The following is a 14,516-nucleotide window of genomic DNA, read 5'->3' as shown; positions in this document are numbered from 1 at the left end:
GTCAGAAAAAAATCTTGTAATTATATGCTATTTTTTAAATAGGAGGATTTTATTAATTTTGGTCTTGTTAGGCTGTTATGACTAAAAGAATATGTTATTTTCAAGTACTGATAATAGCAAAGCAAAAATTAATCTTTACTATCTATGCTCCTTTGAAGCATAGTGCAATTACCTACTTTTTCAGTCTTTCACCTGGCTCATCTATGAAACTCTGAAAGTGTGATACTTTTTAATTCAAAAGTATTTAAACTGATTTCAAATATCCACAGAATAGCATTTTTTGTATCTTCTGCTCATACTCATGTCCTGATAGATTATTTTAAATATCCTGTGAAATCTGGCATTGTAAAAGTTAAGCAGAAGGCATGCAAGGGCAAAAGAAGTTGTCGAAGTGCAAAACAAACAAACATTTCTTCTCTTGTACAGCTTCTCCTAGTTATTGTTTAAGCATTGCAGGCCAGTTGCAAAGTAGCAACACTGCTACTGTCTCCAGTATCCCCCACTCTGTTGTGTTTATGGATTTGAGGTAACTCTTCGGTATCACCTAGGGAGTAAATGACTGCAAAGTGCCTAGGATGCCACCCAAGACTGAAGACAATAGAGGTGATTCAGTTTCTGAAAGACAATAGCAAGTCTAGCAGATATTCGTGACCAAGGCTATTGAGATAGCTGGCCACAGCCTGCCTCAACTTCTAACTGCTCAATAAAAAACAGCAGTGGCAGAAGCAGAGGATGCGCAGGTTTTGAGCGACAGAAGCCATGGAAGGAAGCAAAACTAAGAGACAGCAACAGTAAGACAAAGTACATATAAACTTTTAATGAATTAACCTTACAAAAGACAATAGCTTCAAAACATTTGACACATTTGTACAAAACTATTCCAGCATTGTTAGCTCTCTCTTCAGAAAGAATGCCAGCAAGCCACCCAACGTGTCTCTGGCTATGAGATGCAACTGGTGATCACATCCAAATCATGTGTGGACAGAGTAAACTTATTTACAAATACTGTATACTTTAATACCAGATTAGTAGATGCTATTGGGGAGCGACTGTATTTTCCAGAAAACACCATGCATCAGAAAATAGTATGCACCCCTAGATTTATTGCCTTTTTTCCCCGCATTTGTCACTAACATCTCTTTTTAGTCCTTTCAGGATGAGTTACCTCCTTTTAATTCCTATTCCTTCTTTTCTTGTCTTTGAATAACAGTGCAAGTTGCAGTACAATCTTCCAGTCCTATAGCATACTTCGCAACTGTCCTTGAACATAGGAATATCAAGGTGCAAAATGATGGCTCATGGGACTATTCTGCAGCCATATTAAAATAAGTGCCACATACCAGAAAATAGCACGCATGTTAAGGGCCAAAATGTAGTTAAAAAGTGCGTGATACTTTCCTGAAAATATGGTATTGATGACACATACAAGCATTCTTCAAGATGCCACGTTCCCTTGTGAAAGGGATCTTGTCATTTCAGTATGTACAAAGTATGTCTTCAGTTCTCCTTTTCCTTTTACATTTATTATTCCTCTGCAAGTGCTCATGTACCCCAGTGTTTGCAGGACATTGTTCGTCTCCTCTGTAACCTGCAACAATACAGTAATACAACCAGTATTGATAACGGAGCAAAGAAGAACCTTCTTCCAGAGGATGAAGAGAACATATGTTCTGAGCAATTATAAGGGTTTTGCTATAATGCTTATAAGGCCTTTAAGGGTCTCAAGTGAGGCTTGAGCTCCTGAGCTTTCAAATAGACTGTTTCTGGATGCCCATTCTAATCACTTATATGAAGTACCAAATTGGGTATAACCATTTCCATACTTAGGATTGCAAACAGAGGGCTTGTAGATACACAACTGGCACTAGGGACAACATATATAGCATTTTTCTCAACTTCAGGAGCTGTTTTTCATTTCAGTAGACCCAAGCTTCCCCATCTTTTTGCAAATACTAAGGCTGTGTGAATGAAGTGATAGTAAGACGTTAGCATCATCTGTCAGAGCTGCTGTTGGCAGTTTCTCTCATAACTGGCAGTGAACCAAACTTTAGGCAGTTCTGCCATTTTAGGTGAAAGCCCGCTAGGACAGGGGTTGTTCAAGAGCACCAGTTGTCTCAGCCTGTCTGTGTTTCTTTGTGAAGCAAGCAACTGTTTGTAGATGTCATTGCTTTGACATCCCTTCTGTTTCCAGTTTTGACCAACATCTGGTAACTCTACTTTTTCATTATTTAGTTCTGAATAGTCTCAATCATAGATTTGGAGTTCTCTCAGTCACATGCTGGGATCCCAAAGTGCTAGGCAGAATACTAGGCAGATACTGAAAATGTGATCCCTGACTATGGAATCACTGGAAAGTTAGTAAATTGAAGGTCTTTTCTGTACAGGTCTATCTATAATCTATACAGATATTATTCATCAGCATGGTTCATTAAAAAGGAAGTTTCATGATTGCTTTATGGATTTAACTTGATATACAGCAGTTATGGTAATTTCCCTTATTTAAAAACAATTAACATCAGGAATGCCCTTCGGAGATAAGGTAGCTAGTATTTTACAAGTTTAGAAATTCACAGAATAGAAATGTGATTTCCCTCAAATCCTCTCTTCAACTAGGGATGCATTTCCAGGCAACCCATGACTTCCTCCACTGTATTCCTCTGTAGGGTCAAGACAAAGTTTTGATTCTTCTCCCATTTTCCCTATAATTTTCTTTTAATTCTTTACTTTCCTGCCCAAGGTCTAATTCTTTTGAAATGTACAGATACACCTGGTAGGTAATTTTTTTCTGTACGCATCCTTAGCTCCAAAACACAGACCTCCTTAGTGTACAAATATATGATGTTTTTTAAGCACCAAACTCAAAGGATTAAGATAAATACTAGCACAAAACCAAGACTTACCTGTATTTTATCTAAGACACCAGTGCTGTCCATCCTGCTGGCCACATTTACTGTATTGCCCCAGATATCATATTGTGGTTTTTGAGCTCCAATTACTCCAGCTATTACAGGTCCATGGTTGATACCTGGAAAACATCAGAACTTAACATTAAAAAAGAAGATCCACCAAACAAGGACACACAGTACATCTTGTAACATGTCAAGTCAATGAACATGGTATTTGGCCCGCACTGAATAGTGAGTACAGCAACCAATGGCCTGTTCACAACTGTTTAATCAACCATGTACAGCAGGAGGATGTTAGTTATAAAAATGACAAATGTTAGTTAGTCTAATTTTAGTTTTACAGCTCCCTCCCATCCTGAGTAAATTTGGTATTTTCAACCATTAGTCTCCCAATAACCTGCTACTGCCTCTATTAGATAGCATGAGGAATACAGTGTGGGAGAGCAGCAGCTTCTGGGAAAAGAGATATACAAGAATTTCTTTTAATTTCTACTTGTAGAGAAAAGGGCTTCTCCTCTTTACAATAGTTGCTGAACAAATCATATTATTTTTACAGTATTCTTTGCTTCTTAAATATAGAATAAACTAATGCAAATGAGCTGGGAGGATTTTAAGCCTTATTCTGAAGACTGGATTGCCCATAGAATGGTCCTAAATAACTGCAATATAAATATATGTATTCAAATAATTTGATTAAGCATGGAATAAGAGAAACAAACTGCTAGCTGTGAAATGCACGCTGTAAAAGTGAAGAACAACATAGTATAGTCTCTCATTAGACTGGGCATTTTTTATCTTGCAGTAAGTTTGTATCCTATGTTACATTTGTAAAGGGAGTGAGTTGTGCTTTGCTAGTAGGGAATGAAACCAGGAGGCAAAATCAAAAGCACTATCGTCAACCAGCATCAAATATACTATAATTGTAACTATACATACCAATGAGCAGGAAAGACAAGTTAGACCCAGTGAGAAGTAAACCCCGGACAAGTGAGTAGTTTGGATTTCTAAAATTATCTCCACGTCAATGGATCATAAATGACCTCTATTAATTCCTTGACAGAAACCATCACTAGGGATATATATCTATGCAGCAAAATGAAAGTGTGATTGTAGCACGGGGAGGCATCTCAGAGCTGGCTCATCTAGTATGGATCATATGTAACATGGCAGCATGGGTTAGCAACCGGGCTATAAGCCTACCTGGAAACCCTGGAAAAAGTGACTGTAGCAGTTAAATTTAGAAAATTGGGGAAATATGCAAACTTTAAAGGATAGCAGATAGAGCCTGATAAATATTTGTCTAAGCGCTTGGGATTAAATGCATAAAGGGACTTAGGCCTTGCAACACTCTGCATTAACACCCAAGTCATGGGTGTGCCTTTCTGCCTCATGACATCCAACGTGCACAAAGCACAAAAGCCATCTGCTGAGTAGCCCAAGCTGGCTAGTAGGGAATACTCATGAGAGGTGCGTGGCATACACTCTGCTGTGGTCCAGAAATTAGGGCAGTGCGGTGGTACTTTCCTACAAAATACAATGGGCAGGAGGTGACTTTTTAACCTCCTTCCTGAACCACCACTGCTGATGGTTTGAGTAATACCTCAGGTGCTGGAAAGCCAGCTTCAGATCCCTCCTCCTTTGAGGAGACTTCTATCCATATCTCTCGGGAATGTTTTTTGGCCACACAGGCGTTCTGGAATGTGCTGCTCTATGTCATTCCTGCTAGTGCGGGTCTCCTTCTTGTGTCACACGTGAATGTTTTGTTGGGGCAAAGCTGGAAGAGTAGTACTCTCAGTCCAGGTAAATGCTCTAACAGAGGGTGATACCAGCTGTCTCTCTCTTGTATCCAAAGTGACATTTAATTATTCCATGAAAAGGCAAATACTATTCAGCAAATATTGTTCAGCAGGACAGACAGAGAATATCTCATTCCAAAGTATCCTATAGCTGGGCTTATAACATTCTCCAGGGACAGAGATCCCTGGAGAGGGCGCTTGAGTAGCCTCTGCCAAAAGCAGGAACCCAATTAAGTTCACCTACAACACAGACAAATGTTCTAACCGTGGAGCTATATGGAAAACAACATGTCAGCCTCTAGTCTGTTATGAAAAAAAGCAGTACCTGTGCAAAACTTGCCACAAAAGCATATCTGAGCTTGTCTAATAAATCAAGCGCCTTAGCTAACAGAAAGGGAGGAATGCCTGAAATATAATCTAGGTGCTCCCCTCCCTTGCCTGACAATGTCAAGGTAGGCTGTGTACCTCCTAAGGCACAACTAGCATTTCAGGCACTCACAGAAAATGAAGGTTGAAAGCTGAGACCTCTAGCAATTTGCAACAAATCTGGGGTTAGATGCTGGCTGAGGAAGGTTTTTACAAATGGCACTCTGGGTTTAAATCCTTACAGCAGGGATTATGTCAGAGGTAGATGCTAAATGTTTCTGTGCAATGGATATCAGATGTTTTCATGGTCAGGTGGTGGTGGTAAGTGGAGAAGAAGTGAAGTAAAGATGGGAAGCAAAGATCTCAGTGGTACCTATATTGGATTAAGGTATCAAAAGTGCCAGTTTGGGGTATGTGTCCCTTTGTAGATTTAATCATTCCTCATTTCATAAAGCAAAGGAGTCTGACTTCTCTGGAACCTTTAGCAAACACTTTAAAAATCACAAGTAGGTATCTTTTTTCCCCTAGAAAGTTTGCTTCATGATCCCCCCTTTAAAGGAGCCAGTACTGCTTTAATCAGTTTGCGGATTTAGCCCTGACACTCAGCAGCTCTTTATCTGTACTGACACTGCTGATATATGTATGTTTGCAAGTATGTGGCATGTGTCATCTATGGCAAGGAGAGTATTTTTATTCTGTACAGAAATATGATATCTCTACACGTTTTTTTTTAAACCCATCAAGTTCTGTAACACTTTGAGAAGGAAGCATACTTCAGATTTGCGTTGTCATTTTTTAACTCTAGCAAGGAATACAAAACATACTGGCAAAGGAGTGCTCTGCGAAACACATGAATATTTCAAGTCAGAAGACAGGCTTTTTTGCCAGTGGGTGGCACTGTGAAATAAACATGAAAGGAGCAGCCGAAAGGAAAAGTAAGTGGCACAGCAAGAAAAAGACAAAACAGGAGAATAACTGTTGAAAATCAAATACTTCTGACACGTTACAGGATTTATGGGTTTCCAATATTTATTTACTGCTTTCATTTCACACTTTCCAAGTTACACATTGCATTGTAAAACTGCTGTGTACTGCTATCAGGAAATAAACATTTTGGAACATATGGTTCTCGACCAGCTCTGAATTAATTTCTTTCATCATGCTTTCTATGGCTTACTGCAGCTGCCTATTTCTTTTTTAAAATACCATGATGCACAAGTAGAAGCAATTAGAAGCTGAAATATAAGGGATACCCCTTCCAAATATAAACAACTAGTCATCTTTGCTCTTGTTTGTCAATAACTGCAGAATAACAAAGAAGAGAAATATCCTCCTTTGTCTAGCACTAGGAAGGAAAGGGTGCATTTTTGTATGCTTGCTTGAGTTTAGTACATCTAAAATATTTCAGACTCCAGCCTCACAGGCCCCTTCTAGTGCTTGTCCTCCAAAACCATTTATATGGTTTTGTAAAGCCCTGTCTAGAGTCTTCTTGTGTCCTTTGGTATTGATAAGCTTAAAAAATTTATGCTGTTAACAACCTCTAGAATAATTATTATAGAGTTACCATAAAACAATTCAAAGCCATGGGAACGTATTTTTCAACCATTCTTTACTTAGGAATACTGCCCTTTTCTGAGTTCTGTCTTGAAACACTCCTTGCCACATCAGCAGCTATGGTTAACGGGCAATACCACGTAGGCTGCCTTTAAACAGGATAAAGATGGTGCTATTTACTTTCATGGATGTTTTGGTCAATTCTACTAACAATTTAATCAGCTGGTACTTCACACTGAATTCTCCCCCTCCTCCATGATATTCTCATAAAAATCCTGTGATACATACCTACTCGTAACTTGAAGTCATTGAATGAATGCTTGTTAATGACATCCAGTTTTGCCACCAAGGCAAATGCAAACTCCACCATGGTTCCTATGTGCATATACTGTCGTTCAGGTTCCTGAATTTAAACAGACAAACAAACAGAATAAAATAATTTTCCTGAGCTTTAGTTGCTGTGAGAATACAACCAAAATATGCTGAACACTTGAAAGCACTTAAATCCTTAGAGATGTCCTAATGCCAGCAGGCAGCAGAAGAAAAGTAATGGTGCCCTGTCCAGCATCAGTTAGATCAAACAATGGCCAATAGACCAGGATGCATTTTACTTACACAATCAGGTAGTCTAGAGATGATAGATCCAAAACATGCCTAATCTAATGTTTTGATTGTCAAATAACTAATTAGCTGCTATCTAATCCCACAGACACTCAACGTCTGTGTGTGCCTAGGATTTGCTCATTAATTTTCTTTAAGATTCTGCTTCTAATTTATGCCCTTTAATAATAAATAATACTTGTAGACAGCCCCACAGACACTCCTCCCTCTCAGTGTTGCACAGCTCAGCACCCTAGTTAATGCTTAAGCTCCAATGAAATTTTCAATTTTAAGAGTTCCTCCACTGATCTCATCTGGTAGGTAAGCAAGCACCTCTGAGAACATCTAATGGACCTGAAAGTGAATAAAATACAAGAGGAAGAGAGGAAGAAGGCAACCCATCCTCTGCCCCCTAATTTACTAGTTCAGTGCTTATACCACTTATAAAGGCTATAGACTTAATGTCTCCTCATACATCAGTGTAGCCTGATTTCTAAGTACTGGTTTGAGTCCTCTCAGGCTGAGGAGAAAATTGATTTTTGGGCTCCCACAGCCCAGGGCAGGACTCTGACAAGAGAATGATTCCATAAGAGGTGGACTCACTGATCTCTAAGAGAAATGAGTGACTCTTCCTCATTTCTTGAGATAAAGTGACAGAAGAGATGGACAGATGACAACTTTGGGAGATGATTCATAGAGTAGATGCATCAGCCTAGGTGGGACAGTAGTGGTGCTTGCCAGAGCAGCTTTTTAGATGAATGAAGCCTGTTTCCTTTGGAGTTCACTCCTAGCTAAGACAGATGGTTTCCTGTTCAGTTGATGTATTCAGACCCCCTCCTTAGGCACTCAGTCTTCCTCGGGTGCTTATTTTAAGCTGGAGGCTGTTCCCAGCAGTATGCCTAGCAGTCAGTCCCTGCCATACTAGGTACTGCCGTTATCTGTGGATCTTTGGGCATCTGGACTGAAGGCTGCTGAGTTTTGGTGGATTTCTTTTGAAAATGTGTACTAAATCACCAAAGGAAGATTCAAACTTGGATCTCTTGATTCACAGTTTGCGGAAATAACTCAAACAATAAGTTTCTTCCTGTGTACACACTAGTTTTAGTTGTGATTGAGAGCTCCTCTATGTCTTCTCATCTCCAGTCTACAGTTCTGCACTTCCCTTCATCCCCATCACCTCCCTGTATTAAATGTCAGAGCTAATTTAAAATCATTCTTTTTTTGCCTTCAGGATCCTTAGGGTCTATGGTTCAGGTGTTAATTGCTTCTGTCTAGAAGGAACATGAGTTTGGCAAGAGCGCATTAATCCTTAGCAGAGAATGTGTAGATTTATAATTGCTGTCTCTCTGTTGTTAACCTGTAGTACTCTGAAGATCATGGCAAAAGCAAGTTTTTTACTTAGAAGTTTTGAGTTGCTCCCCTGAACTTCATTTCTACTGACTGCAGTTCCCAATCCTACCCTATTAAGTAAGCCAGAAACAAAGGAACATGTTCTCAGTGCTGAGCCTGAGAGTTCTGTAAGTGGTTACTACGGCTACTCAGCTCTCCCAGCTTACAATGGAAAATACTCATTCATGCAGTCTTTTGTACACTCAATAAATCCAGTTCTGCTGCAGCATATAGGAATAAAATGCCATATTGTATTTAGAGTAGAAGACCTGTTTTAGACTTAGCAAATACAGAGGTGGCATTTTCAAACTGCACTGTGAAGAACAATAATTCACAGAGACTACTAAACAAAAGTATACACTTGTCTAGCACAATACAATCTACATTAATAAGAAAAAAACTAGGCCACAACATTATACGTAACCTGCAGTTTAATGAACAGAATTTTAGCCTTCATTTGAACATGTTTTTTATCAAGAAGGAACCTTTTCCTGTACCTGACACTGTTCTTGGTTGGGTGTAGCACTCAATCCTGTTGCTGCCATGTAAGTGCTTCCAATGGTCTTTATCTTTTCAACTCCACTGAACTTTGGCTTAGACAATAACTGTAAAACAAGGATGGTTATTCATTATTCAGATCAGCAGCCTTGTTACACTAACAGCATTGTTACTTTAACAGCATTCAGAGCATCAGTTCTTAGAACAGCCTCTTAATAGACCCCAAATGGCTTCACAAGTGTATACAGCATGGAAGACTTAGGGATGGATAAAACAATGGTTACAGCCTCCAAGGAAAGGGAACTTCTGTCTGCTAAAATACCTTTTTATTATAAAGGGACTACATTTATAGTAATGAGAATAAATTCCACCTTATTGTACATATAGCTCTTAAAAGTCAGTAGACTTTGCACTCATTTGATACTGGAACGAAGTCACCATGCGAACCAACAGTTAAGTTTTAAGCAGTTTTCTGAAAGTAAGCATCTCTTCCATGCTAATGGGTGGTCCATGCCAATGGGACTAAAATCCAAGGATTTTAGTTCATATCCCAGGTTGTTTTGAGCATTCCAATATTCTCCAAATGGGTTTGCTGCTAAAATACCCTCTATAGCTGCAGATCCGCAAATTCAGACTATGCTCTCTGAGTCATGACATGATCTTAATGCCTTTTTCTGGTGTCTTCATCACTAATAACCTTCTTTAAGACAAATACTGTTCTCAGTGAGGCCTTTACAGCTGCCTTTTCAGAATCCATCTGTAGTCATACTCTGTACTTGCTTGTAACTTCAGGGAATGGAATATTAATACTTATACAATCCTTTGAGTCTCTCATGGATCAACTGATCAATGCTCTGTATAATGAAAGCAACACAGATCAGGTATAACACAAAGCTGTATCATTTTAGGGGACAAGATTTATGTGCCTGACTTTAGGCACTAGTATTTAGAAACTGTTATTAATACATGGCATGTAATATGACTGCCTCATGAACTGCAGGTAAAGGGCAAAAATTTCTCCATCAGATAAACACATAGGATTCTCATTATAGCAAATCAAAAGCAATTGAGTATGATGTCAGATCAATATCTGATTCATCCCACATAAATCTCTTTTTCCTTTAATACTCCCTGTAAGTAATTCCCATGTGACTAGGCACACAAAAGGTCTTTTCTGACAGCTCTTCCACTCTCTCTTTCAGGTATGTTTGCTTACTGTTGCATACCCTGGGTTATTAAGATTGAAACCATATGTTGATTGTTGTTACAAGTACATACATCATCGAAGTCAGCAATGATCTCATTTAGCAGCCTGAGACATTCCAAGCCTTCCTTATTAACATCAGATTCTGTGTAAAATTCCTTGAAATCCGGAACAGAGGCAAACATGACACAGACGCAGTCATATGACTGATGATATAAATCCTGTCCAAAAGGAAACAGAATAGAGAAAAAAGAATCTGTCATACCCAGTTCTAAATAAAAGTTTCCTTATTATTATGCAGTGTCTTGGTTCTGAAAAGGGAGGTGTTACAGTGATTCGAATGCCTTAAGGCAGTGGTTGGGTATTTTTTGGATTTAGTTGCATTTATTAGTTTTAAATGGTGTATAAACCTGTTTGTTAAAAAGACTTGACATATACAGCTGAAAATATTTTAGTGATTTAAAGTTAACTTTTTCTTTTCCTGCACATTAAGTCCGTGAACATAAAATGTTCACTAATTTATTAAATAGGGCCCATTTCTGAAGCTTCTCATGTAGAGAATTTGGTCTGGCTTGCATGGCTGAAACTATATTTTGCAAAATAAACTCTTAATTTATTATTTGCTGTTTGTGTTATTGTAATAACTAGAAAACTGAACTAAAATCACAAACCCAATGCACTAAAATGCATAATGCAACTCAATGCTGATGGCTGATGGTTCCTAACCTAAAATGACAAGATACCTAATAGAACAAAATAATTGTCATTTCTTTTCCATAACAAGGCACTGAGGCAAAGGGAAAGAAGTCACTTGAACGAAAACTGATGCATGTCAGATTCTCCGCTGCCTTCTGTGACTACTGAAATGAAAGCACCTCTGCTCCACAGGAAGATTCTGGTTCTAAAGATGACCAACCCCCCCTGCCCCGCCCTTCAGTTTCCTCTCCACTGCCCTTAAACATTAGAATAGCTCTTCTTTTCAGGATAAATTCACATCCTGAAAAAAAGGAAAGAAAGAATATTTATTAAACTAATACTTAAAAAAAATAAATATCTATACACAAAGGTAACCACAGCAATAAAAGATACTGTAAGCTACTATAAAGTCAAATTCTGTTCAAATTATTATTTGAGTAAAACAAGGATTTAAATACTCATGTGAATAAGGTGAATAGGATTTGTCCTGTGATTTCAAGAAGCATCAGATATTATTTCACTTTTTTCTTATCAAAGCTTTTTTTTTACAATATCACTGGCACTACGTTCCTTTTGGAAAGAATGTGGTGTGTCTCTACACAGATGTGTACAGACAGGCAAACAGGAGGAGCTGGAAACCATCATGTAGCGGGACAGCTATGACGTGGTTGCCATCACAGAAACATGGTGGGACGACTCGCATGACTGGAGTGCTGCGATGGGTGGCTATAAACTCTTCAGGAGGGATAGGCAAGGAAGGAGAGGCGGTGGGGTGGCTCTGTATGTCAAGGAGTGCTTTGATTGTATAGAGCTCGATGATTGTGATGACAGGGTTGAGTGCTTATGGGTAAGGATGAGGGGGAAGGCCAATAAGGCGGATATCCTGCTGGGGGTCTGTTATAGACCACCCAACCAGGGTGTAGAAGCCGATGAAGCGTTCTACAAGCGACTGGCAGAAGTCTCACAGTTGCAAGACCTTGTTCTTGTGGGGGACTTCAACTTACCGGATGTCTGCTGGAAGTATAACACAGCCGAGAGGAAACAGTCCCAGAGGTTCCTGGAATGTGTGGAAGATAAATTCCTCATGCAGCTGGTAAGGGAGCCTACCAGGGGAGGTGCCCTGCTTGACCTGCTGTTTACGAACAGAGAGGGTCTGGTGGGAGAAGTGAAGCTCGGAGGCCATCTTGGGCTTAGTGACCATGAAATGACAGAATTCTCAATTCTTGGTGAAGTAAGGGGGGGGGGGGGTCAGCAAAACCACTACGATGGACTTCCGGAGGGCAGACTTCGGCCTGTTCAGGACACTGGTCGAGAGGGTCCTTTGGGAGACGGTCCTGAAGGGCAAAGGGGCCCAGGAGGGCTGGATGTTCTTCAAGATGGAAACCTTGAAGGCGCAGGAGCAGGCAGTCCCCATGTGCCGTAAGAAGAGCCGGCGGGGAAGACGACCAGCCTGGCTGAACAAGGAGCTTTTGCTGAGGCTCGGGGAAAAAAAGAGAATTTATCACCTCTGGAAGAAGGGGCAGGCAAGTGAAGAAGAGTACAAGGACCTCGTTAGGTCATGCAGAGAGGGAATTAGGAAGGCAAAAGCCCAGCTAGAGCTCAACCTGGCCACGGTCGTGAGGGATATCAAAAAATGTTTCTATAAATACATTAACAACAAAAAGAGAGCCAAGGAGAATCTCCATCCTTTACTGGATGCGGCGGGGAACATTGTCACGAAGGATAAGGAAAAGGCTGAGGTACTTAATGCCTTCTTTGCCTCAGTCTTTAACAGCCATACCAGGTATCCTCAGGGTATCCATCTCCCTGAGCTGGAAGACAGGCATGGAGAGCAAAATAGGCTCCCCATGATCCAGGAGGAAGCAGTTAACGACCTACTATGCCACATGGACACACACAAGTCTATGGGCCCTGATGGCATCCACCCAAGGGTGCTGAGGGAGCTGGCAGAGGAGCTTGCCAAGCCTCTGTCCATCATTTATCAACAGTCCTGGTTAACGGGGGAGGTCCCGGACGACAGGAGGATTGCCAACGTGACGCCCATCTACAAGAAGGGCCAGAAGGAGGATCCGGGGAACTACAGGCCTGTCAGCCTGACCTCAGTGCCAGGGAAGATTATGGAGAGGCTCATCTTGAGGGCTCTCACGGGACACGTGCAGGATAACCAAGGGATCAGGCCCAGCCAGCACGGGTTCATGAAAGGCAGGTCCTGCTTGACCAACCTGATCTCCTTCTATGACCAGGTGACCCACCTAGTGGATGAGGGGAAGGCTGTTGATGTTGTCTACCTGGACTTCAGCAAAGCCTTCGACACTGTCTCCCACAGTATTCTCCTGGAGAAGCTGGCGACTCGTGGTTTAGACAGGTACACTCTTTGCTGGGTAAAAAACTGGCTGGATGGCCGAGCCCAGAGAGTTGTGGTGAATGGGGTGAAATCCAGCTGGCGGCCAGTCACAAGCGGAGTCCCCCAGGGCTCAGTTTTGGGGCCGGTCTTGTGTAATATCTTTATCGATGATCTGGATGAGGGGATAGAGTGCACCCTCAGCAAGTTTGCAGATGACACCAAGTTGGGTGGGAGTGTTGATCTGCTCGAGGGTAGGAAGGCTCTGCAGAGGGATCTGGACAGGCTGGATCGATGGGCCGAGGCCAATTGTATGAGGTTCAACAAGGCCAAGTGCCGGGTCCTACACTTTGGCCACAACAACCCCAGGCAACGCTACAGGCTTGGGGACGAGTGGCTGGAAAGCTCCCCCGCAGAAAAGGACCTGGGGGTGTTGATTGACAGCTGGCTGAAGGTGAGCCAGCAGTGTGCCCAGGTGGCCAAGAAGGCCAACGGCATCCTGGCCTGTATCAGAAATAGTGTGGCCAGCAGGAGCAGGGAGGTGATCATGCCTCTGTACTTGGCTCTGGTGAGGCCGCACCTCGAATCCTGTGTTCACTTTTGGGCCCCTCACTACAAGAAGGACATTGAGGTGCTGGAGCGTGTCCAGAGAAGGGCAACGAAGCTGGTGAGGGGTCTGGAGCACAAGTCTTACGAGCAGCAGCTGGGGGAACTGGGGTTGTTCAGTCTGGAGAAGAGGAGGCTGAGGGGAGACCTTATCACTCTCTACAATTACCTGAAAGGGGGTTTCAGAGAGGTGGGTGTTGGTCTCTTCTCCCAAGTGACTAGTGACAGGACAAGAGGAAATGGCCTCAAGTTGCGCCAGGGGAGATTCAGACTGGATATTAGGAAAAAGTTCTTTACTGAGAGAGTAGTGAAACATTGGAACAGGCTGCCCAGGGAGGTGGTGGAGTCACCCTCCCTGGAGGTATTCAAGGAGCGTGTGGATGTGGCATTGTGGGATGTGGCTTGCTGGGCATGGTGCTGTGTGGTGTGGGTGGGTTGTTTTGGTGTGGGTTGTGGTGTGTTTTGTGGGTGGTTTTGGTTTGGGTTTTTTTTTTTTTTTTTTTTTTATGGTTGGACTTGATGATCTTACAGGTCTTTTCCAACCTTAGTGATTCTCTGAT

General features: G+C 41.4%; 1 protein-coding gene across 1 annotated transcript in view; it reads right to left on the bottom strand.

The window, feature by feature from the left end:
* Positions 1-891: 891 nt before the first annotated feature.
* ADCY2 (adenylate cyclase 2) overlaps positions 892-14,516 on the bottom strand; it is a 227,558-nt gene continuing 213,933 nt past the window's right edge. The window contains exons 21-25 of the mRNA XM_059836040.1: positions 10,388-10,534; positions 9,109-9,216; positions 6,911-7,025; positions 2,901-3,025; positions 892-1,588 (exon numbers count right to left, since the gene is read on the bottom strand). Coding sequence (XP_059692023.1) covers positions 1,436-1,588; positions 2,901-3,025; positions 6,911-7,025; positions 9,109-9,216; positions 10,388-10,534 — 648 coding nt within the window. The 3' untranslated portion in view covers positions 892-1,435. The remainder of the gene's footprint in view (positions 1,589-2,900; positions 3,026-6,910; positions 7,026-9,108; positions 9,217-10,387; positions 10,535-14,516) is intronic.

This window comes from Gavia stellata, chromosome 3 (genome assembly GCF_030936135.1).
Source record: "Gavia stellata isolate bGavSte3 chromosome 3, bGavSte3.hap2, whole genome shotgun sequence".
Taxonomy (NCBI): domain Eukaryota; kingdom Metazoa; phylum Chordata; class Aves; order Gaviiformes; family Gaviidae; genus Gavia; species Gavia stellata.
This window is presented reverse-complemented; position numbering and strand designations above follow the sequence as displayed.